The sequence below is a fragment of the Colletotrichum higginsianum genome, chromosome 2, assembly GCF_001672515.1.
Source record: "Colletotrichum higginsianum IMI 349063 chromosome 2, whole genome shotgun sequence".
Taxonomy (NCBI): Eukaryota; Fungi; Ascomycota; class Sordariomycetes; order Glomerellales; family Glomerellaceae; genus Colletotrichum; species Colletotrichum higginsianum.
The window spans coordinates 683,024-704,426 of NC_030955.1; the positions used below are offsets into that span (position 1 = coordinate 683,024).

The 21,403-nt window shown below is 56.5% G+C and overlaps 6 protein-coding genes across 6 annotated transcripts; 1 reads left to right on the plus strand and 5 right to left on the minus strand.

The window, feature by feature from the left end:
* Nucleotides 1-1,915: 1,915 nt before the first annotated feature.
* Nucleotides 1,916-2,632, plus strand: CH63R_01961 (uncharacterized protein; the record flags this gene model as incomplete). The annotated part of the gene is made up of 1 exon (XM_018296936.1): nucleotides 1,916-2,632. One exon carries the CDS (start codon nucleotides 1,916-1,918, stop codon nucleotides 2,630-2,632), a length of 717 nt encoding a protein of 238 aa, XP_018161752.1.
* A 4,280-nt stretch (nucleotides 2,633-6,912) lies between these two features.
* On the minus strand, nucleotides 6,913-8,310 carry CH63R_01962 (Adenosine deaminase; the record flags this gene model as incomplete). Its single annotated transcript, XM_018296937.1, has 4 exons — nucleotides 6,913-7,104; nucleotides 7,242-7,950; nucleotides 8,038-8,177; nucleotides 8,257-8,310. 4 exons carry the CDS (start codon nucleotides 8,308-8,310, stop codon nucleotides 6,913-6,915), a joined length of 1,095 nt encoding a protein of 364 aa, XP_018161753.1.
* Nucleotides 8,311-10,104: 1,794 nt separating this feature from the next.
* On the minus strand, nucleotides 10,105-11,050 carry CH63R_01963 (Mitochondrial import receptor subunit; the record flags this gene model as incomplete). The annotated part of the gene is made up of 2 exons (XM_018296938.1): nucleotides 10,105-10,487; nucleotides 10,603-11,050. 2 exons carry the CDS (start codon nucleotides 11,048-11,050, stop codon nucleotides 10,105-10,107), a joined length of 831 nt encoding a protein of 276 aa, XP_018161754.1.
* Nucleotides 11,051-11,884: 834 nt separating this feature from the next.
* Nucleotides 11,885-13,528, minus strand: CH63R_01964 (MFS transporter; the record flags this gene model as incomplete). Its single annotated transcript, XM_018296939.1, has 4 exons — nucleotides 11,885-12,583; nucleotides 12,738-13,139; nucleotides 13,200-13,214; nucleotides 13,274-13,528. 4 exons carry the CDS (start codon nucleotides 13,526-13,528, stop codon nucleotides 11,885-11,887), a joined length of 1,371 nt encoding a protein of 456 aa, XP_018161755.1.
* A 1,296-nt stretch (nucleotides 13,529-14,824) lies between these two features.
* On the minus strand, nucleotides 14,825-16,339 carry CH63R_01965 (uncharacterized protein; the record flags this gene model as incomplete). Its single annotated transcript, XM_018296940.1, has 1 exon — nucleotides 14,825-16,339. The coding sequence occupies one exon, from the start codon at nucleotides 16,337-16,339 to the stop codon at nucleotides 14,825-14,827; it is 1,515 nt and encodes a 504-aa protein (XP_018161756.1).
* Nucleotides 16,340-18,417: 2,078 nt separating this feature from the next.
* CH63R_01966 (uncharacterized protein) lies at nucleotides 18,418-20,761 on the minus strand (the record flags this gene model as incomplete). The annotated part of the gene is made up of 3 exons (XM_018296941.1): nucleotides 18,418-19,454; nucleotides 19,516-19,873; nucleotides 19,928-20,761. The coding sequence occupies 3 exons, from the start codon at nucleotides 20,759-20,761 to the stop codon at nucleotides 18,418-18,420; spliced, it is 2,229 nt and encodes a 742-aa protein (XP_018161757.1).
* Between the last annotated feature and the right edge of the window lie 642 nt (nucleotides 20,762-21,403).

Here is a 21,403-nt window from a genome sequence, read left to right on the forward strand (position 1 = left end):
TGATTCAAAGACCTCGAGTTAGTACCGAGACGCGCGCGGTTGTGTGTTTGTGTTTGTGTGTGGATGGGTGGGTGGGAGTGGACAATCAGAGTCGCAGGTTTCTCTGCTGCGCATCCGCACTGTGTACGGAGTAGGTATGTATGCTTTTGTACTAATGCTGAGCGCAGTGTTGTTTGGTGGACAGCGATGATTGCGTAGTGGTATCCATATGCCCAGGACGGAACGACGGAGGCGACTGGCGAAGAAGGGTAAGTTCAGACCAGGTGATGAGCCGTGCGTATGTGCACAGTATACGTTCACTGATCAAGTAGCTAGGTAAATGAGTGGATGCGGCGATGCCAACCCAATTAGATGCCACTCAGGAATTTGGTGCGAACCGTTTTGAGCGTGAGCAGGTCATAGTAGCTAAGCCAAGCGGCAGAGTGCGAGCGTCGGTCGAGTGTGTTGCACAACTGGACCAGGACAATGGGAGAGGATGGATATCAACCTGCCTGTATCATCCCCCGGGGTCTGTTTGTTGGTGACACTTGCGTACCATTCATTGCCTTTTTCTACCGACCTTGCCTTAGCAGTATACGAAATACAAGGGGCTTCCAGTTGCTCGAGGTCCGTACAATGGCGCGAAATGATATGTATCACAAAATGGGAACGGAAATGGTCCAAGGGTGGGTGGATTCTGGAACCAGACGTGCGTGAAGTGGAGGGGGGGAAGGGGAGGGGAGGGGACCGAGGAGAGGTGGGGGGATCAGGGGGGGCTGGAGGAGACCCGCTCGGCGAACACTGGCAGGCGAGGAAAGAACCACAACTGCCTGTTCCTGCCGTCCAAAAAGTTTGAACTCAAGATAGGCATGTCTATACCTACCTATAGCTGTGTGTGGTTTATGGTTTCCTCCTTATGGTTTTTTCTCCTTCGTTTTCTGACCACTCGGTCTTTTGTCTTCTCCCGTATACCGTCTCCCTCGAGTCCATCCATTCTTGACTGCACTCTAATGCAGCCTCCGTTTCTTATTCCCGACGTCGGCAGGAAAGTTAACAGAAAAACAAGACGTAATCCGAGAACCTTATCCCCCATTCGTCCCGTCCCGTCTCGTCTCCCTTAGTCCCTTTGTACATTTTCTGGTCGTCCAACGGTAGGTGTTGGAAGTGAGGCAACAACAAAGCGAGAGCGAGTTTGGAGTTTGCTCTTTCCCACCTCCATAGTTTTGCCCGACAGAGAAATCGGTTTGGTTTCTTGCGAGGCCGCTCGACCCGTCTTGCGACTAGGTTGGGACGTTTGCATCCAGGTGACATGACTTGGAGAAGCAGCAGAGACGACCAGGCCGCATTTCGTCTGCCGGCGCGACGCAGTGCAATACGATACGATGCGATGCGATGCGATGCGATAGAATCTGACCCATGACAGCGTTGAATGGCGAGACGTCAACCGCTGACCGACACCTGGCCCAACGGGCTGGTACGGTCTTCTTCGGTGCATGTACTGTGCGAGCCTGGCATGTTGCACTGAACAAGCAAGCAAGCAAAATCCGAAGCACAAAGTCCGATCAGACGCTCGAAAGACGCAGGGTCCAACGTCGCTGAGAGGTCGAGGTATCTGAAGCTGCGGCGAATAAGTTCGCGTTCCGCGCACATCTTTGCTACGTATCTGGGCTGGGCCAAGTTGGGCATCATCTTCCGCAACATTGAATATAGCGTTCAGGGAACACACATCGCATCCATCTGTCCAGCTTTTTGGCGCCAAATCTGACATGAGCCTCGCCGGAGTACTCTGTATTGAATTTTTCTTCTTGCTCCACACATTGTGCCTTATCCAACTTGATTCTGTCCTACATTACCTCCTGGCATTCTGCAACATCGTGGTACGGCAACGGCGGCGGCAAACAGTTGTGCTTAAGGCGTTGTTGCCTTTGGAACCAACATGTCTTCTCTCACGAACCGGCCACCAATGCTTCATTTCAAAGTCTCCGAGGCACAGAATACTCTCGGATACCTACTACATGAGGGTATCTCCATGGCTACAGTGAGCGTACCGTTACTCGGCCGCGACTGTGCAAGGCAGGAGGAGGTACGTACCGCCTTCCAGCAGTGGGGAAAAAGGAGCCGCCGCCGCGCACCGGCAGCGCACCCTCCTTTTCTGAGGCTTCTCCTCATTTTCTCAACTCATCCTCCATTCAACTTTCCTTGGCGAAATGCAAGCACAACGCTTGGCAGACTTTCACCTACCGGTGATCACCTCACACCTCGCCTCTACACCACCACCCTCTTCATACGAACAGAGAGTGCCGTGTCTCAGGGTCCTGGCAAACTGGGTTGCGAGGAGGAACGTTTGACACATGCAAGCTCCGCTGGTTTACCCAACGCCGACGTTCCCGTGGAGCGTTTATCTCGATCCCAGACCCAATCATCGCTTGCTCACTCAATCGTTTGCCATCAAAGCACGGGTCAAGCCAATGACAAGAGAGCATGTGCCTCGAATTTCAAAACCTCGAATTTTGGAACCTCGAGCTTCCTGGACGTTGAGGTCCGGGACGATGCCCTTGCGTGTGGCGTTCGCCTTCAATATGGCCCCTACAGACGTGGCATTTGCGCATCACGTAGCCATATGATTTCGCATCAAGCCAAGGAACATCGTTGAAGAACCAACTCCGATATAGGTGAGTGGGGAGTTTGAGCCTAGACCGGCTCAAATGTTCGCACACACTGCATCTCACCTGGTATTAGTGCGTACCTTACACTGTGGGGCCTCTTGCTGCATTGCATAAAACACAGATTGGATGCAGGTGATTGTAGACCAGTAGGAAGCTGGTTGGCTGACGGCCTCTGCTGAACTTCACCCCCTCCCCCACTGATCTGGTGGTCTGTGCCTCGTTTGTTTCTATGTACAGTATTCCCGTCTCGCCTTTGGGCCATCATCGCCTGCCCTGCTCACACCCCCTTCTCCTCCCACCGGCGGAGAGGTGTCGTCGTCCTCATCCTCGTCCCTCTCCATCTCGACAAACCTTTGCAACCTTTTCGATTCATCCTCAGCTCTTCTCTCGGCTAGAAGACTTCGCTTCAAGCCCTCATCAAAAGTCAGGACGTTCTACGGGAGCTTAGAGCCCAGAATCATGGATTTTGCCCGTCAGCTGGGTTCGTGCTACGTTTCGCCTCACGTTGCTCGTCGGCCATGCTTCTGAAGCACCGGGCAGGCACTGTCCCTCGGCCGGCCAACGCCCGCTCAAGAAGCCTTAACTTCACCTCCAAACGGTCAGCGTTCGCGAGCTCAAGGTGACAAGCCGGATGGGCTACAAGGTCGGTCAGAGAAATCATTACATCGTGCTTTTTTGCAAGGAAACCATGCGGGCTGAACAAACGCGAAACATGGGCAGTCCGCAAAAGACAACTTGGCGATGACAGCCAGTTGGAAGCTGGCAGCCTTTTCGGCGAAGCATCCGAAAACCTTGACCCCAAAGGGACCTCCAAAGGCGGGGGTGGTGGGCTGGTCGCGTCAGCAAACAAACAACAACCTCTCCTACCAAACTCGCTAGGACATGGACGAAGCAAGAAGACGAGCCCCTGGTCCAAGTGCAGCAGGTACAGCTTCTTGTCAGGTCAGCCCAGGAAAGCCCCGAGTGGCAACGTCCATGAATTGGACGAGAGTCTCAGTCTGCCCTTCCTCCAGCCAGCCACACTGGGCCAGACGTTGGTTTCATTGGCTAAGTTGCAGACTGGGACTGGAACCCCTACGCCTGTGACTCGCGATAGACTGTGAGAAGCCCCAAGGTTACCCCCCCCCCCCCCCCCCCCCTTTTTTTTTTTTTTTTCTTCTTCTTCTCCATTCTATGTTCTTACGACAATATCAGCTTTACCGCCACGCCCTCTTTTGCCCTCGCCGCTTAGCAGACCCCGACGCACCCACTGCCATTCTTGCTACCGGGACACCGTGGACTTAGATATGGCATGCCAAATCCGATGGTTGGCTTGTCATTCGTGCGCCTTACACCAAAGCTTCGTTCCGGGATTATGGTTGATTTCTTCGCAGGTCATTTGAGTGGCGGGCGGGCGGTCCAAGCTCTCGTAGCCCATGGCCATGTAGCCAGCCGCTACCGTCGCAGGCCCCAAACTTCGACCACTACGTCCTTTCCTTTCGGGGTCCAGATTCGGGCTGCATCGACTGTGTTGGCCTTCTTACGCATATCGATGATGGCATCTGGGATAGGGAAAACGGCCGGAACCAGACGGTTGGATATGCCGCTTGCCAGTATTGCCACTCCCCACACCGAACCAGACGGAATGCATGATTGTTAGAAGACTCTCATGTTGGACAAACAACAGTGGCCAGCGGCACTTCAACTCGCCCTCCATCAGCCGCCTCGATTTCTAACAATGGCTACCCTGGGTAAGCTCGTGAGATGCCAAGATCGTTTGTATCACCGGGTACCATTCTGGTCTCCGCTACCTACTTAGGCTAGTTCTGCTCCGCGGCTCATTCCTCTGTCAAGATCACACAAGTTCCATGCGCTTGGCGCGAACACGTACTCTGGCATGCCAGTGAACGGTCTTAGGCAGCCGTGCTCCGCCGGATTCAAAAAAATGGAGATTGCAGTAAAACGGGCGTTGCTCGTACGCTAGGTCTGCTAAACCAACCGTATCCTTCTGCTAGCGAGGGACGACATAGGGCTGCGACGGATCCCGCTGGCAAGGGTGTGTGTGTGTGTGTATGTGTGTATGTATGTGTGTTGTCCGTTGGCAGCCCCAAATCGAACGAAAAGCTACATCGAGCCAAAAAGAGGGGGGGAAAGAAAGGGAAAAAAAACTAGTATTAGGCTTCATTAACACGCAAGAGGGCTCCAGATGTGCAAAAGACCGGCCGATTGCTACTTCCTACATCGACGATAGTTTTGATGATCTATAGACGGCAACGTCACTAACGAGCAGATCCACTGCCTTGCTCGACTCCGATCCGGGTAGTGGGCTTAAACTCTCCGCACGCGGCACATTCAGCACAAACCTACGTGATTACAGATAAGTCGGACGTTACGTCACTCCGATGGTACATTTGAGTTACTACGGAGTACGCTATGAGATCCGGAATGAATGACAAATCACACATCCAGCAGCGCGAAGCATCAAAGTTGCAGTACGGATACGGTTATCTGATATCTAGACGGGATTATCTTTCGCCGATCATTAATGGACGACATCACACCCTTCCTCGGCTGCCCAGCGGGAAGCACCCGGGCTTCCTGGGCTCCTGTCCCACTTGGGATTGTGGGGAGAAGCCTCCCGTCTACAGATACAATGTCTTTCACTCACTCACTTACAGACACACAACTCCTGCAGAATAGTGGTTTGCCCCATCGTTATACATGAAGCGTCTCCTGACACCGAGCTGGCCCGGGTGTCGTTGGCCTCTCTACAGTCAGAGCTGCATTCTCTGCACCGCTCGCCTCATGTCTATCCGTTTCGAAGTACGACGCTGCGGTTGCCTTGGCCATGGAGTGGGCATCAAGAGCCTCCTCGCCCGCCTGGTGATCCTGTTTCTCTTGAGGTCTGTGTGTCATCTCAACGGCGGACCAAAGACAAGTGTCCTGTCATCATGGCACGCACGTCCCTGCGGTCGATAAACGGCTTGCTCACGCTCGTGCGGACTATCCATCCACCGTTTGCCTTCCACGAGATCTCGAGCATAGTTTGGAGAAGCTCACTAGTCCAAACATCTCGCAGACAGGTGGCCGCTAACTCGATCTGTTCCATACATGCGCCCCTGGCACTCCATCTCCGGCTTAGGGTGGCTGACTCTGGCCTCTGCCCAGTTCCTGACTGTGCGCATCCTGCCTGGGCAGAGTGCCGAGCTTGAACCGTCGCAACTTGCGGGACCTCGAGCTCGGCCTTTTCTTGACCGCCGAATTTGCTGTTGGAGTTAGGAAACACCGGCCTCCGGCGGAGACCGCTTTGAGTATTACATATATAGCCTCATTGCCCAATCGGGCACTCACAATACCTGTCCCTACGCAGGAGGCGAGCAACACCGACCATGGATTAAGTTTGGGGTCAGGATGTAGAAACCTAAGCGTTGACACCCACGGAGTGATCACTTGTGGAACCGATTCCAAAGAAGCCAGCAAGCTGATCGGAGGAGGGTATGAGACATGATTGACGATTGCCTGACGAAAGCCTGTTCTATGCACGTAGAACGAGACTATAGCAGCTGGCTGCTTTGGTAGCCTGAACAGCCCAATGCGCAAACGGCCCAATGGAAACAGCATCGAGTTGTTTCCGCTCTCTGTCGTGCAGCTCGATGCAATGCCAGTCGCCTTGAAAAACGCACAGCGGCGTCAGGGAGGCTCGTCTGCGTAAGAAGACAACCATCCATAAGGCAAACGCTTCGTTGGTCTGATGGGCACGAACCCCCTTCGCTCTGTTTCCCTCCCTTTCTTTCTCCCTGTCTCACTCTCTCACACACACACTCTCTCTCTCTTTTACACACACACACACACTCACCGTGCAGTCAATCTGATGCTTCAGGCCGCTACCAAGGCGTGTCGCTGGGATGGACGGCGGTGCCTACACCGGCCCAGGAACGCTGGACCGAGGGGGATAGACGAACTCTCTTTGAACTCAAATGCGAAATTTCCGGTCTCGGGGTGGCCAAAAAGCCCAAGTAATGTCGCTAAGTAAAGAAAACGTGCAGCAGGATGCCGCGCGGACGGGGAGGCAGTCCACCGTCAACGCTTAGCTGACGGGAGCGGCAGGCATCTAGAAGGATACGCACGCACTACTCCTTTTTTCCTTTCCTTTTTTTTCTTTCTCCTCCCCTTCCATCCTTCTCTGTTTGCCGGCGGCATCATGGGGTGGGAATCCTGAAGGATGGCCAGCTCTCGGTCCTCTTTCGACCCCTCCCCATCCCCTCCCCTCCGTCCATTGACCCGGCGCTCAGATCTGCTCGGCCAACGCAGGTTTCCACATTACACGCCGGAGACGATGCTTTTCGTCCTCGCCGCCAAAGATGGAATCGATCCCACGACGAGCGAGGGCGCATACATCGTCACGGCAGAGCCCGAAGTGCTCCGCCACCAGTCTGTACTCGTTGGACAGCGGGCTGCCAAACACGCCGACATCGTCGGTCTGTTTGCGGCCTGCAGGTTAGCCGTAGCCTTCTCAAACTGAGAACCCTCAACAGAGGACTGGGAAAGGACAACGGAAAGAATGGGAGAGGGAGGGGGCAGGAAACAACAGAACAACAAAATGAGACAGAAACGTACGCCGAGAGATATCATGCTCTCTTCCATGCCCCACCACTCCCCGAAATGATGCGCCTCGAACCCGCCCGAGATCATGCCCGCGTGCACGTTGCAGCTGAGACACAGCTCGAGCCCGATCCTTCGCTCCACAATCTCCCGCTTCACGTCCTCGACGAGGTGGATGACGTGCCCCAGGCGCTGCGGGCCCCACGACAGGATCTCGGCGAGCTCGCCGGGGGTGCCCGAGCACTCGGCCTCGCCGAAGTGGACCGTGACGCCCAGCCCGAGGTCACTTGCCTCGGCGAAGGCGTCCCGGAAGATGGAGACGTCGTCCTGGCCCGGTACGCCGTGGACGCGAGCGGCTGGGTCGCCGCAGAGATCGACGCCGACGACGCCCCGCTCGCGGAACTGGGTGGCGAGGAGGACGGTCTCGCGGGCCTGCGCAGAGGTGTGGCGGCGATCCACGGAGAGGATCAGGCGCGTGCGCATCATCGTTTCCTGGCCCGCCGGGTGCGCGGCCTCGAAGGCGGCGATGGCCGAGAGGATCGTGGAGACGTAGACAGAGGGAGGCTGCGGGGTCGGTGAGGGGAGAGAGCGCGGGGTGGTGCGGAGCTCGAGGTAGGTCACGCCGTCGGCGTGAAAGTCCTGCAGGACCGAGAGGGTTGCAACGCGGAGGGTCTCGGGATCGGTTATGAGGTTGTAGATGTAGGAAGAGAAAAGGGGGAAGAAGCTGGATTGCGGTCAGGTGGGTTCGGTTGGAAAAGAGGAACAAACGGCGGGGGAGAAAAGAGCGGTACGAGAAGGAACGGAACAGTACGTGGTGAGATTGTAGTCATGTTTGCCGTCCGGCATCTCGACAAGAGGGTCCGCGAGGTCTGTCTCGCCGGCCTGCTTCTTGCGGACCCAGATGTCGTGGAGGGTGCGCCGGCTTATGCTGCCTGTCAAGTGGGCGTGGAGCTAAGCGGACGTTAGATAACTAGGTCTTGGTTCCCAAACTCAATGCGCCTGTAGTGTTTCTGCAGAAACAAAGCCATACCTCAATCTTTGGAAGGGCTCTGAAGTCCATATCTGGTACCGGCTTCGAGTCCATCGTGTCCGGGGTCGGGGCCACTGTGCTGCTGTCTTGGTGGGCGCTTTGGAGGAGACTTCTCCTGGTTTTCTCGTCGACTCGATGCCGAATCGATGCCGCGGGATGTTGAGGCGAGGCAACCTGGTTTTCGGACGGCGGACGTCCGGTCTTCCAGATGCTCGTTGTTGGTCAGGTCTCAAGAGGAGGGTTAAATGGCGCTTGTTTGTCTCCTTCTAAAATCCGACCCCCTCCTTCTTCGCCTTCTTCTATGAGCCCTAGCCTAGACGCAAAAAACGAGACGGTCTGATGGAAGGCAAGTCCTCTGGATGTTGTGCGACTGAACCCCAATGAACAACCGGGGGAAAAAAGCGCCCTTCTTTTACTCTGTTTTCTCGTGGGGAAAGAAGGTTCGTGTCACCACCGGGGAAAGCTGGCGGTAGTGATACAGTGGCCCCCCGTGGCTCCGAGGCGGAGCAGGCCGATGGCGCCGATCCCGGAGCGTCTGGGCGGGCATCACCTTCACCGCGGAAATTGAGACATTTCCGTACTGAGCGCCGGGGAACCCCCCTCTCCGCCCACAGCCCCCGGACAACAAGTGCCGAACGATGCAAACGGCCGGATCGGACGAGGAGGGTTGATGATGGCTTTTGAGGGCTTGCGTTCCCTGCCCCTACCCCTCCCCCCCGGAAGCCGTAAGTGGCCATGCCCGGGCTCGGCAGAAGCGCTGTCACTTTCTCTGCCACGCCGATGCACCACACCACGCAGAGTGGTCTTCCAGGCAGCCGGCTGAGAGTTTCAATTTGGCATCGTACCATCAGGCTTGAAGCGCCGTCGCCGGTCTTGGTGAAGAGTCGCCGAGTGTGGCCGGGCCCAATGACGCGCACCGCCCCCTCTCAGCATTGAAATGATTGTTTCGACGATGATTCCACTTGTTCTTTGTTCGCATCATCTGATACCGACTGATGAATTCTGAGCCCTTCGAGACACACTTGGACGCTGGACTGGCGGGTATCCTACGAAACCTTCAATGCTCTAATACTACTGCCGCTGCTGCCGACTCGTCGGATGGGCGCGGAAGTCGCAGGCTCGCACTCCTGTACTCAACGTTCATGGACTGACATATTCAAATAACAGTGAGAAGAAAGACCCTGGTATCCCTCAGGAACATGTTGTGGCCGTCAATTCTTTTTGTCAGAATTTGGCCCTTCTCTTCGAGCCGCTCAAGACTTCTTGGAAGCAACTACCAAGTCTGTGTCCGCGTCTCGAACGCAATGTTCTGTTGTCCATTTTCCATCCCAATTAGCGACGGCATGCTCGGTAACGTGTTTCCGCGTCCGGGTACTCCCCGCTCCTGAGGTGTAGTCCGTAGTCGGTAAGCAGAACAGCGCAGCAGCCAAGTAGCAGGGAGTCACGGCGTGGGAAGCTGCTGGGAACGGGATGGGTATTAGAATTTCATCATGATTGCAAGCGGCTATTCCTATCGCGGCCTCATGAGTTCCTATAGTACAAGCACAATGGCAGGGAAACCCCATCCTGCCAACCATCCATGACCGCAATGCAAGCAAAGTTCCGATTGTCGTGGGTGTGTTGTAAAGTGTGAGAGAGTTGTCTTGATATACAGTTCCGAAGCGCAGAGAGAGAGATAAAAAGCAACGCCAATAGTCTGTCCGATGCCGAGTTAGGGAGTACGGGGTGTCGTCAGGCCGTTGGGTGCGCAGTTTCGGGGGGAAGTTTTTGATAAGCTTAGCTTCGTCCTTCCTAGCTTCGCTTTGCATTGTGGTGGTTTTTTTGTTTCCGGTTTTGGTTCTTGGTAATTTACAGAGCGGGCTTGGCCTCGGCGCGGTCGAGGGCCAGGCCGATTTGGTCAGCGGTGCTGCCCTCTTGGCTCTCGCCAGCGGTCAGGAGCGCGTCGCCGCCCGCCTCACGCATGCGGAACTCGCGCTCCATGCCCTCAAGCTGCTGGTCCTCGGCCCAACAGGTAGCCAAGGGGACGCCGATCATCAGGGCAGTGGCACAGACGACCCAGACGGTGCGGGAGCTGTAGTACCACGTGTTCTGAACGGCGGAGACGCCGAAGTCAATCTTGTTGCTGATCCAGCCGCGGGTGGTCGGGGGGACAATGTCCTTCAGGGCGTAGATGCGCTCGGCGAAGGACTCGTCACGGGGGTCGTAGTCGCTATCGGCAGAGATCTCGGAGTCTGGGGGTTGTTAGCTAGTTGGTCTTGTGACGTATGCATTGCATTGAGAGCTTCGCAACGCAAACCAACGGGGTTCTCGCGCCCTATGTCTCGACAGCTGGGGGCCCCCACGTACCAGTGTCGGTGAAGTCGGCATCATCCTCGATAGGACCGGCCTGGCCGGACTGGAAGTGCTCGTCCTCGACCTCGGTAAGTTGAACCATGATGACTGGGATTTGAGAGCGACGCTCGTTCTTGAGTTGTTGTTCGACTGCGCGTCTAGCGGTCGCAAAGATGGCGATGAGACGGTAGCGAATATACCCCGGGGGCGTATGGATGCGAAGGTTGAAGCCGACGGGAAGTGCGACGAGGAAACCGAGCTCTTGGAGCCGTTCAAGGTTGGCTTGCTGATGTATGCCGAAGCGGAATGCTTTTTTCCAACCAAAGATGGAGAGGTGACGATGGATCTCGGAGTCGAAGTCGTTATCGAGAAAGTAGCCTTGGTCGTCGAAGAGGGAGTCGTTGGGATGGAGTTGAGCTTGGAAATGGGCTAGGGGAGGTTCAGCAACAGCTGGGCCAGACATGCCAGTTGGAGGACCCATCATGAGAATTTTTGGTAGCTAGCGTAGTTGGTGGATGGTCCGAGCGTTGATTGTTCGGAAAATAGCTTATCCGAAATTTGAATGACGTTGGTTGATAAAGTGACTGTGTGCACAGACCACACCTGAGTGCTTTGATAGACGCTACCTTCCTGTTCTTCCTGCCTTTCCATCTATCACAGGAGTTCTCATCCCAAGGACTATAACGGTATTACACATGCACACACAATCAGGAGAGGACTCTTTTGTGTTCTATAATGGGAAGCATGATTCTTAAATTGCTCAAGGAGAGGCAGAAAATCAGGTTGGGCCAAATTTTTTTTAAATAGTCTTATGAAGGTTCTTGCTGTTTTCCTCCTTCCACCCGGATGTGGTCCTGCTGCCTCTCTTGGACCATTTATTTATCGGGAATGGATGCTTAGATTCTCTCTAGGGGCAAATCCATCTTGTATTAAGTCTACCTCTGCTACGCGGCCGCCTTTTTCCTTGGCCGGGCCACGAAAGTCTGCTTCTGCATACAAGATTCAGGCTTGGGCTCATCGATCACACTCTCGCAGTTTCATGCTATATCCCCAACATGCCGAGCACGTTTTGTGAGGCAAATTTTCTGGAGTTTGTGCTAATTTCTGGCTTCTCATGAAAACATTTCGACATTCAAGTCATGTTTTAGCGCAAAGATGGACTGGGATAAAAGTCCTCTCCCAATGCCTCCATGCAACCCTCTACCACCCGACCTTGGGATTACAAGCTCAAAATCTTGCCCCCCCCAGAACCGCTAATTACACACGACCGAACTAGTCCTCCCTTTCCTCCCTTTTCTTACTCATTCTTGTCTCCAATCCTGGGCAAGCAGAGCCACAGCCCCAGCATAACGCCCAAGAACGCCAGGATAACAGGCTGCAAAACCTGCACACCCTTGGCCTGCGCCAGCGCGCCGACGGCGAACGGCAGGATCGCGGCGCCACTGCCGCCGAACGCCGCCGCGAACCCGATGGTGCTGACGTGCAGGTGCCTCGGCAGCAGCCTGGTCGCCGCCACGACGACGGCCGGGAAGAAGGGTCCCAGGAAGAAGCCCTGCAGCGCGACGGCGACGGCCGAGACGTAGAACTGCGGCACAAGCCAGAAGACGAGCTCGAGCGCCATCGTGATGGGGATGTAGATGGCGACGGCGAGCTTGACGCCCAGCCGGGGCGTCACGAAGCCCAGCACGATGCGGCCGAGCGTCAGGCCCAGCCAGAAGCCGACCGAGGTCATGCCCGAGTCGAAGGGGTTGGCCTTGCGGACCTGGATCATGAACTGCACGATCCAACCGCCTAGCGAAACCTCGGTACCGACGTAAGCAAGGAGGAAGAACGCGCTGAGCCACGAGACGCGCGCGTACGGTCGCTTGAAGAGGGCCGTCCGCAGGCCCGTGCCGCTGTCGTTGTTGGAGTGGCTCACCGTCTCGCGGTAGACTGCGCCTGTCTGCGTCCAGAAGGCGGTCGTGCACCAGACAAGTTCGATGACGGCCAGGCCGATCTTTTTCGTTGTATCAGTCAGTCAGTCAGTCTGTCTTGGATCTACAAAGCTGTTGTGGGAGAGAAAGAACATCCCTTGGTTTTCTCTCTTTCTACCCCCTCCCTCCCTCTCTCTCACTATCTTCTTCACGCGCATAAACTCTGGGGATTCTCACCATGACATAGTAAAACGTCCACCACCCCAGGTTGCCCTTGCTGATCATGGTGGTGGCGATGAGCGGGCTGATGACACCGCCGGCGCCGTAGCAGGCATGCAGGAAGCCGAGAACCTCGTTGGCGTGGCCCATGTTGCCAATATAGGCGTTCCAGCCGGCGTCGCTCAAGCCGTTGCCGAAGCCCGCGAGGATGAAGACGACGACGAGCGCCGGGTAGGGCGGGTGCTGGGATATGATGACGTAGGCGACGAGATGGCACATCGAGGCGAGGACGGCGATGCCGCGCTGGCCCCAACGCAGGTGGATGTGGTTGTTGAGCAGGGCCGAGAGGACGTAGCCGACAAAGGGGGACAGGAAGACGAGGGAGACGACGATGTAGGTCAGGTTGTAGTATTTCTCTAGCTGTGGGGATTGTGAGTGAGTGATGGTTTACATGAGTCTCTGGGGCGCTTCGCGACGTACATAGGGAATCAAAGCCTGGTCTCAATGTTAGCTGCCGTCCGAGCCGGTATGAGAGGAGGGCGGGGGAGACCTACACCGTATGCGGCGTCGTTGGCTCCCGAAACGAGCATGCTCCAGAAACACGAGAGAACCCTGAACAAGTTGGACCTTGGATGATTCCACCTCTGAACGACGGTGGTCGTCGTCGTGGGCGCCGGGAGCCCGCCGGTGGTGTCGTCGTCGGAGCCCAGGCGGTGGCCCTCGGTGTTGAGGAGGCTGCCATCCTTGGGCGTCGGCGGCCGCTCCAAGTTCCGGAGCTGGATCGTTGAGGTTGACGACACTGTCGCCATTGTGGCCTCGCTGCTTGAGGGAGGTGGACTTATGGCGGCTGAGGGGGGCGTGCTGGTGGTATTACGGGCGAAGATCGTCTTTTGAATACAACCCCCAAAATTGGAGTTTCTCAAGCCGGGATCGCGAGTCGTGTTCCGCCCGATCCAGACCTTTTTGCAGAGACGGGAACGTTAGGGCTTTTATATGTAGCAAGCTCGAAAGACTTACAAGGAAGCACGACAAATCAGAGACTCGACTATGACATGATGTCACGGGCATGTGGGCACGTCCACCCTGCGACCTTCCATGCCCGGGGGGGCTCTTCGTTTACCCCAGTTTCCCCAGCCCTTTTTACAAATGTTCATCTTTGTTCTGAGACGCGCACGCTAGACAATCCCACCGACTACTCAACGGACGGAGAACATTTCGCGCGGACGGAAGCTGTGCTTGCCAGGCAACAAGCAACAGGCCGGCATGGTAGGAAGAAAACACCCCCCCCCCCCCCCCCCCCCCCTGGGTTCCCCTTCTCTCTCGCTCTCCTAGATGGAACACAACGGAGGAATGGCCCGACGAACCGGCGCGCGGCACATGGAAACCGAAGCTGGGAAATAATCGGTGAAACCTGGGTGTGAACCCGCTGTTGTGGAGCTCGCGGAAAACGAATACCGCCCCGGTTATCTATCCCCTTGGCGAGGATTTAGACTGCTTCCCGATTGGGATGCACTACCAGCCCAGGTAATCCGATCGATCATCTGTCGCTCCACTCACTAGCCAGTAGCCATATACGAGCGACACTCCGCGACACCCGCCTAGTGACTTGAAGTGCGTGCGTCACCGGGCTCGTCCTGCGATTCAGTCTAGTTTGCCCCCGGTGGCCTCAGCCTGTATCGTATCCCAGTGACTTGCGCTACGGATAGAATGTAGCTTTGCCTGTCCTGCCTGTCCTGCCCTAGCAAGAGGCTCCTTATCCCTGTCAACGTTCCTATTGCGAACGACCCATGTCGGAGAGTACGATTCACTAGCTTTTAAGCCATTGTAGAACCATCGGTTACTTGAAAAAATGTCGTGTAATTCGTAGCTCTATACGCATGTATGTTGAGTGCCTAGTGGTATACCCATACAAAAAACGAAACAGAATCCAAGAAAAAGAAGAGAAGGAAGAAAAAAACTCCACAAGCCATTTTACCTCAGGATCAACCAACCATGCCAGCCACGCGCCAAGTGGTCATACCCTCCCAGAACGCCTAATATGCTTACGATGCAAGGTAGACAGAAAATGACTTAACTCCCATCCTTCGTCTTGAAAGACGGCCCCTTTAGAAGTGCACACTTCGCTTCTTAGCGACCTTGCGCTTCTCCTCCTCAGTCCGATCCCGATGGAAGAAGTTGCTGACACTAGCAGCCGGGTTGGCATACGGACCCTGCAGTAACCCCGACATCAGGTTCGGGAGCTTACCCCGGCCCCCTTGCTGTTGCTGTTGATGCTGCGGTTGTTGCTGCGCCGGCTTCGGCTGTGGCGCAAAGTGCACCTGCTGCGGCGGACGATACGAGCTTGTCCCTGGTTGCCCGTTCTGATAGGGCCCCGCGCTAAGAGGCCTCGGCGGCTGCGCCGGTGCGACGTGCCACGATCCCGGGGTGGTCCCGGGCGGCGGCTGATGCCGAGGTGGCAGACCGGGTCCAGAAGCGTCGGGCTGCACGCCGTATAGCCTGCGGAGACGCTCCGTTTCCGCTTCGATCTCGGCTTCCTTCCGCCGCCGCTCCTTCTCCTCCTTGTCGAGCATCTTCTTGATGCGCTTCGCCTCCTCGGCGTCACGACGCTCGCGCTCGCGGGCTTCCCGCTCCTCCTGGGCGACCATGGCCTGCAGACGTTTCGTCTCGTTATCGATCTCCCACTGGGCACGGGCGTTGGGTCTTGGCGGGCCGTTGTTCATCGCCTGTGCTGGTGGCGAGGCGGGTTTGTTGCCGATGGCGCCCGACATTGCAGCCACTGGGAGTACGGGGCCTCCGGGACCCATGGAGGCTGGCGAAGGCTTAGAGTTCTTCCGACGACCGGCCATCGGCGGGGGCATTGTTGTAAGGTTGAAGACGTTTTGGCGAGGGTTCAGAAACAAGTCGCGGAGGACCTCGGCACCGAAGAGCAGGACAATATCTAGACCTTTGCGATCTTCCACGTCGACGCGCTGCAGGTTGGGCTCGTAGATGGTGACGGCGCTCTCGTGCTTCGTATCCTTGAACATGGCGACGGTGATATCAGGCTCTTTGCTCTTCTTCCCGGCGACGCTCTTTCCGACCATGTAGCAAGTCATGTCCTTGCTCAGCCTGCCGTCGCGCTTCCAGCGGAAGATGACCTTGGGTACGATGTCGCTGACGGGCGGGTCGTCGGCGGAGCGGTCGATCAGGCTGGCGCTCGGGGCGCGGAAGCTCTGCTCGGGCATCTCGAACTCCCAGCTGTCCGACTTGCCCCAGCTGCCGGCTTTGGTCTTGATGACGACCTGCGAGTCCGGATTGTAGAGCTGCAGGGTGACCTGGTCAGGCATGATGGGCTGAGGCGGGGCGGGCGTGCCATTCTGGGCGCGGACCTCGGCGGCGGAGAGGGTGGGCTGGGACCATTCCGGCTCGACGAGGACCTCGGCGTAGATGATCTGCTGAGAGGCGATGTCGGTGAGCGCGGCGGCGTACTTGTTTCGGGCGGCCGGACTGGCGGGGTCGGCGCGCTTAAGGAGGTAGCTGGGCGTCGGGTCGGATCCCTGGTGTGTAAAGTAGAGGAGGGTGTTCAGTGGGTTGTCGGAGGAGGGGCGGAAGCGGAACGTTGGGAGGTTTTCGTCGAGCATCGTGTGCGGTCTGGTCAGCGAGATAGGCCGGCGGTGCTCGAGGAACGGGTGCACGCTTGTGTTGAGGGCAGAGGGCGAGGAAAATGACGTGTCTCGAGAGGTTTTGGCGTTTCGGGGGGAGACGCAGCCGGTTTAAAGAAGAGGTTAGGCCGCGAAAGCAGGCTGCTGGACCCCTCAAGAGCGTGCGAGGCCAAGTGGGCTGAGTTCTAAACCCGTTCGTCACCCGTCCGCCTTGGCTTGGGACCGACAGGGAGCACCGGAGGTCGATCGATGGCTGCCGAAGTACGTATTCGTACGTAGATATCTGCACTCTGTACTCTGTACTCGGTACTGACAATAGGGTATCCGTGCTGCCGAATCTATGGATCCAAAGACGTTCGTCCCCACCATGGAAGGTCCCAGGGAACCAATGTTCGGTGGAGTCTTGGAAGAAGTGAGCTGGAAAGAAAGCAACCAAAGGTTTGATCAGACGAGGTACAGGAAAGCCAAAGTTCAGAAAAGGCACAGGTATACAAGCACAAGACAAGGACGCCCCGCTATCGAGAAAGGTTGAGGACTGGAAGAAGTGGCAGGTTCGAGTCGTGAATACTCAAGTACGCGGCAGTAGTAAACGTGGGGGGGGGAGAGAGGGGGGCGCAACAGCATATGCACTGCAAAAAGGGAAAAGTAGGTAGGTACGTACGTCAGTCAACGCTGCCCCGCCGCCTGACACTCAGTTTTGGATAGAAGCCACGGAGGTGGCCACGGCCAAATCCTCTCCCCCACCTATCGTCCGCGCTCCGCCACATTTTGGCCGGTCGTCTGTCCGCGGCCCATCTCAAACGCTCGGGACGTCCGGCTCGCTGATTCGTCCGCTTGCCGGGACGGGTACGTCGCTTGCGGCTGTGCAGGTCCCGAGGGGGAGGGGTATCCACAACGTTTTTTTAGAACGTAAATGTTCGTTCCTATTCCTCTTCCGAAACGCGCGGCCAATGGAGAAAGGGAGGACCTGTCAGAAAATGTTCTTTCCATCTCTTGGACTCTTGATTCGCTTTGTTGTGCCTTGGCTTCTCTTGCTTCCCATTGTCTCCACAATGGACTATCGATGCGCCTCGCTTGTATTTGGGGATGCTGCGTAAGCCTCTTTCATTCTTTCCTTCGGTCTGTCAGTCAGTCTGCCTTGGCGCTCCACCTACGAATACCAATCAACAATTCAAGTGTCCAGTCACCGCAGATAGTTTGGTGATCTCTGGCAGGGAGGAGTCAATAGCTTGGACATGATCCTTGACGGCGAAATCACCCGCAAGCTCACAGTCCTCTGTCTCGAGCGAGAGCGATCAATACAAATTCGTTGGCGGGGGGCTAGGTTGCAAACTCCCGCAGAAGGAAGTGTTCTTGGGATGATGTGCTATCGAGTGGGATTGAGGCTACCACCCGGCTTACGCAACTGCAATGGCGAAGAGGCTCCCATCACCATGCCGTGCAACGATGCAAGATAACACCACGACACATGTAGCCCCATTTCCTCGCTCCAAAAAGGTGTTCCCTTAAAAAGAAACCCTCCAGACGCACTGGTGCAACAAGGTCGTCCGTTTGACAAATCAGCAAACATGGGTGCCTGGCGATCGTCCGTATACCGTGTACATATTTCACATCACCCCACACGAACCTGTCTCACAAGGGAGGTACCAATGGCATGCAACTCACTGTAAGACGGATATAGCTGAATGGTTTGGAGCTTTTCAACATTTGAATTATTACCACCGCATCCTACACGTTTTCGCCTTTTCAGAAAACTATTTGTACACTGGTGGCAGAGCCAACCACGTGCTAGCATTGAAGTCTCACTCCGCAAGAAATCCCCCAAGCGCCAGGCTTGAAGAAGAGGCAAGGTGCAGGAGTTGAAAGGCATAGCGGTGGGAATCTGTGTGCTCTGATCGCCTTTTTCTTTGGCTCTTGGCCTGTATGTGTTGTGTGTGCGTGTGTTGTGGTATAACATCCCCTCCCCTTTTTGACTCCTGCCAGTTCAGCGCCATGCTTGGGTATGAAAACAAAACAAATATAAAATGCGAAGGAGTCCGCCGGGTCACGTCTGGCTGCTACGACGCGTTGTCCGGCCGGCGAGGCACCTCCCCGTCCGGCATCATCATGGTGAACTGGGGTTCAGGCGGCATCCCGTTTTGGCCCGTCCCGGCCGGAAGACCAGGCACAGGTGGGATGTCTTCATCCGTCTCCGGGCGCGCTTGTGCCCTCTTGACCCGGCCCGTCTGCTGGTTGACCCAGCTGTCGACTGTCCTGAACCTGGGTGGTAAATCCTCGCTGGCTTCTGTGTAGACCGTCTCGCGGTTGGCCTTGTTGGCCCACGAGAACCGACCGACGCCGTTTTGGCTAGCTCTCAGCGACTGCGAAACAGGCGGAGGGGGCTGCAGCACCATCCCGGGCATCCCTGGCACGATGATGTCCCCGTCGCCGAAACCGGATGAAATCGACGAGAGCTCGCTGGCCCGGTTGACTTGCCGCCTAGCCGGGTCGTAGGCGTCTGATGGCTGGCGAGCCAACTCTGACTGATTAAAGTATGCACCGGCACCCACCCCTGACCGCAAAGTCATACCGGGGTCTGTTGCATTTTCGTATTGTCCGATGATATGCGTGAGCGAGCCGCTGGGTGCGTGGCTGATAAAAGTGCCGGTTTGGCTGCTGTATGTCCCGACTTGGTTGTTAAAGACACCTTGTTGATTGCTGTTGTATGTACCGCGGTTCATGGTGTTCATCCGCACCGGCAATGTGTTTGTCGGGCTGGTGTGGGCAGGGCTGCCCCGGCTGTCAGCTGGCGACATGGTGTAGTTCGCGGCGTATGCGCTTCCAGGGCCATAGCTCGACGGTTTGCCGTTGGGGCCGTAGAAACCGGTATCCAGCCGTAGCGTCCCTCTCGGTCCCTTTTCGTACTGGTTCGACTCGCTTCGGTGTCTGTCCAGGTTCTCCCATCCGCCCATGGGTCCCTTGAAGAAAGGAATCTTGGAGCCCATTCCAGGGTGGTCGCCTGGGAAGCCAGACTCTCTTTCCCTTCTCCTTCTCGCTGCCCTCTTCATCGTCCTCCACACAATCCACACCAAGAATGAGGCAAAGATGAAAGACCCTACTCTCAAATCAGCCGCTGAGCTTGTAAAGGGTGCTCGTGAAACACAACAAGAACTTACCTATTGAGCCTACAGCAATGAGGGCGTGCTCCGTCTCTGGGTTCATTCGGGGCGGTCTTCCATCGTCCTTACCACGGTCGGAGCTGGCCTGCCCAGGAAGGGCAGAGATTGTTGCGGCAGGGAGCACAGCTGAAGCCAAGGTGGCCGTGACTGTGGGTGCCGAGTGGCCCTCAATACCTTTCCTCGGAGCCGAGGGGTCAACGGGTGGCAGAGGTGGCAGACCAGGGGGGCCTGTTGGTCCGGTTGGTGCCGGGGGCAACGTCGGAGTAGGCGTCGGAGTCGGAGTAGGGGTGGTGATTGGCGGAGGCTTTGACGATGACGACCGCGACGATGAATGGCTTGACTTCTTTGGTGGAGGCTGGGAGGGTTAGTTACGTTGACTTGTCACACCGAGTCTCTCGGGAGAACTCACAGGATTACGAGGAGGCGCCATGGTGGAGATGAGCGTTACCGTTCGAGGAGGAGATGTTACTGTCATGGTCGCCGGTGGCGGCGCAGGAGGTTGAGGTTCGGGTTCGGGCTCAGGAGGAGGAGGAGGGGGAGGAGAAGGGGGGGGGGAAGGGGGACGAGGAGGAGGAGGTGGTGGTGGTGGTGGAGGCGGCGGTGGCGGATCAGGCTCTCCTGGAGCGAGCACAGGCGGCGGCGGTGGTGGTGGAGGTTCCTCAGGATCGGGAGGGGGAGGGGGAGGAGGCTCAGGGGCGTCCATGGGGAGCTCTGGACGAGATATGGGCGTCTCTTGCGGTAGCTGCTGGACAGGCTCGGGAGCCTCGAAGGCTGGAGGTCGTGGAGTAGCGGAGGGAGTTTGTGACGCAAACACGGGTGGTGCTGCCGGGACCGGTCTCAAAATCGGAATGGGGACTACTGGGCGAGCTGGCCGCAGTGATGCTAACGGAAGGGGTGGTTTTGGTGTCGCCACGTTATTCGGAGGTCTTGCAATGGGCGTGTCGGGGCTCGAAGGCTGTTGCTGGGGTGGTTGGTTGAGTCGGTTCCTCCGGGCCTGGTCGTCACTGTCGCTGTCTGAACGACGTTCTACCGTCTCATCGGGAACCCTGGCGCCCGAGTTGGCAGTCCTTTTCCATACGCCTCCTGCGGCTCTCTCTACCTGGGCGGTATACTCGTCGTCGGACTCGGCGTCTCGTTCCCAAAGCGAAGGCGGCACGGCGATATTGACAGGACGCGCACGCCTTTTGGGGGGCTTGTGGTCGCGTTGTTTTACGTGCGGAGCCATGCCTTGTTCCTCGATCATCCTATCCTCTCCTATCCTTTCCCGGACCGGTGATAGTCGCCAAGATGTACCCTTTGTCAATCACTCCGAACCATGGCCTTAGGATCAACGATGTTCGAATGGGAGATAAACTCGAAGAGGCTGGTTGAGTGAGTTGTAATTGCAGTAATAGACGGCGAGGCTCGGGCGAAGACCAATTCGATTCGAGTTGTTGGAAGATGTTAAGTGAAGAGCGGCTGGCAAGAAGTCGAATAGAATAAAAAAAAAAAAGAAGAAGAAGAGGAAGAAGAAAAAAAACCGATGACAAAATAGACGACAGTGCCAGCAAAGGGGTCTAGTGGTGAGAATCAAAAGGGAATAAGGCCGGCCTTGGTAATGGGAGAATGGAACGAAAAGGTGGTGGAACACCAAACAATAGGCGGACTTGACAAGCAGAGGGAGAAGAGGGAGAAGGGAGAAGAGATGAGAAGCAGCCGAGCGAGAGGCGACAGTATGTATCAGATTGGGTCGATCATCTATCCACCATTCGCGGGGAGACCCATGCTGCATGACAGATGCCCCCCTCCCCTCTAGAGATGCTTCAGGGATAGATCCAGACACCCCATGCGGGCACCAGCACTGACTAGGATTGGTGCAGGAACTGGCACGCGAAAGCCGATGGGT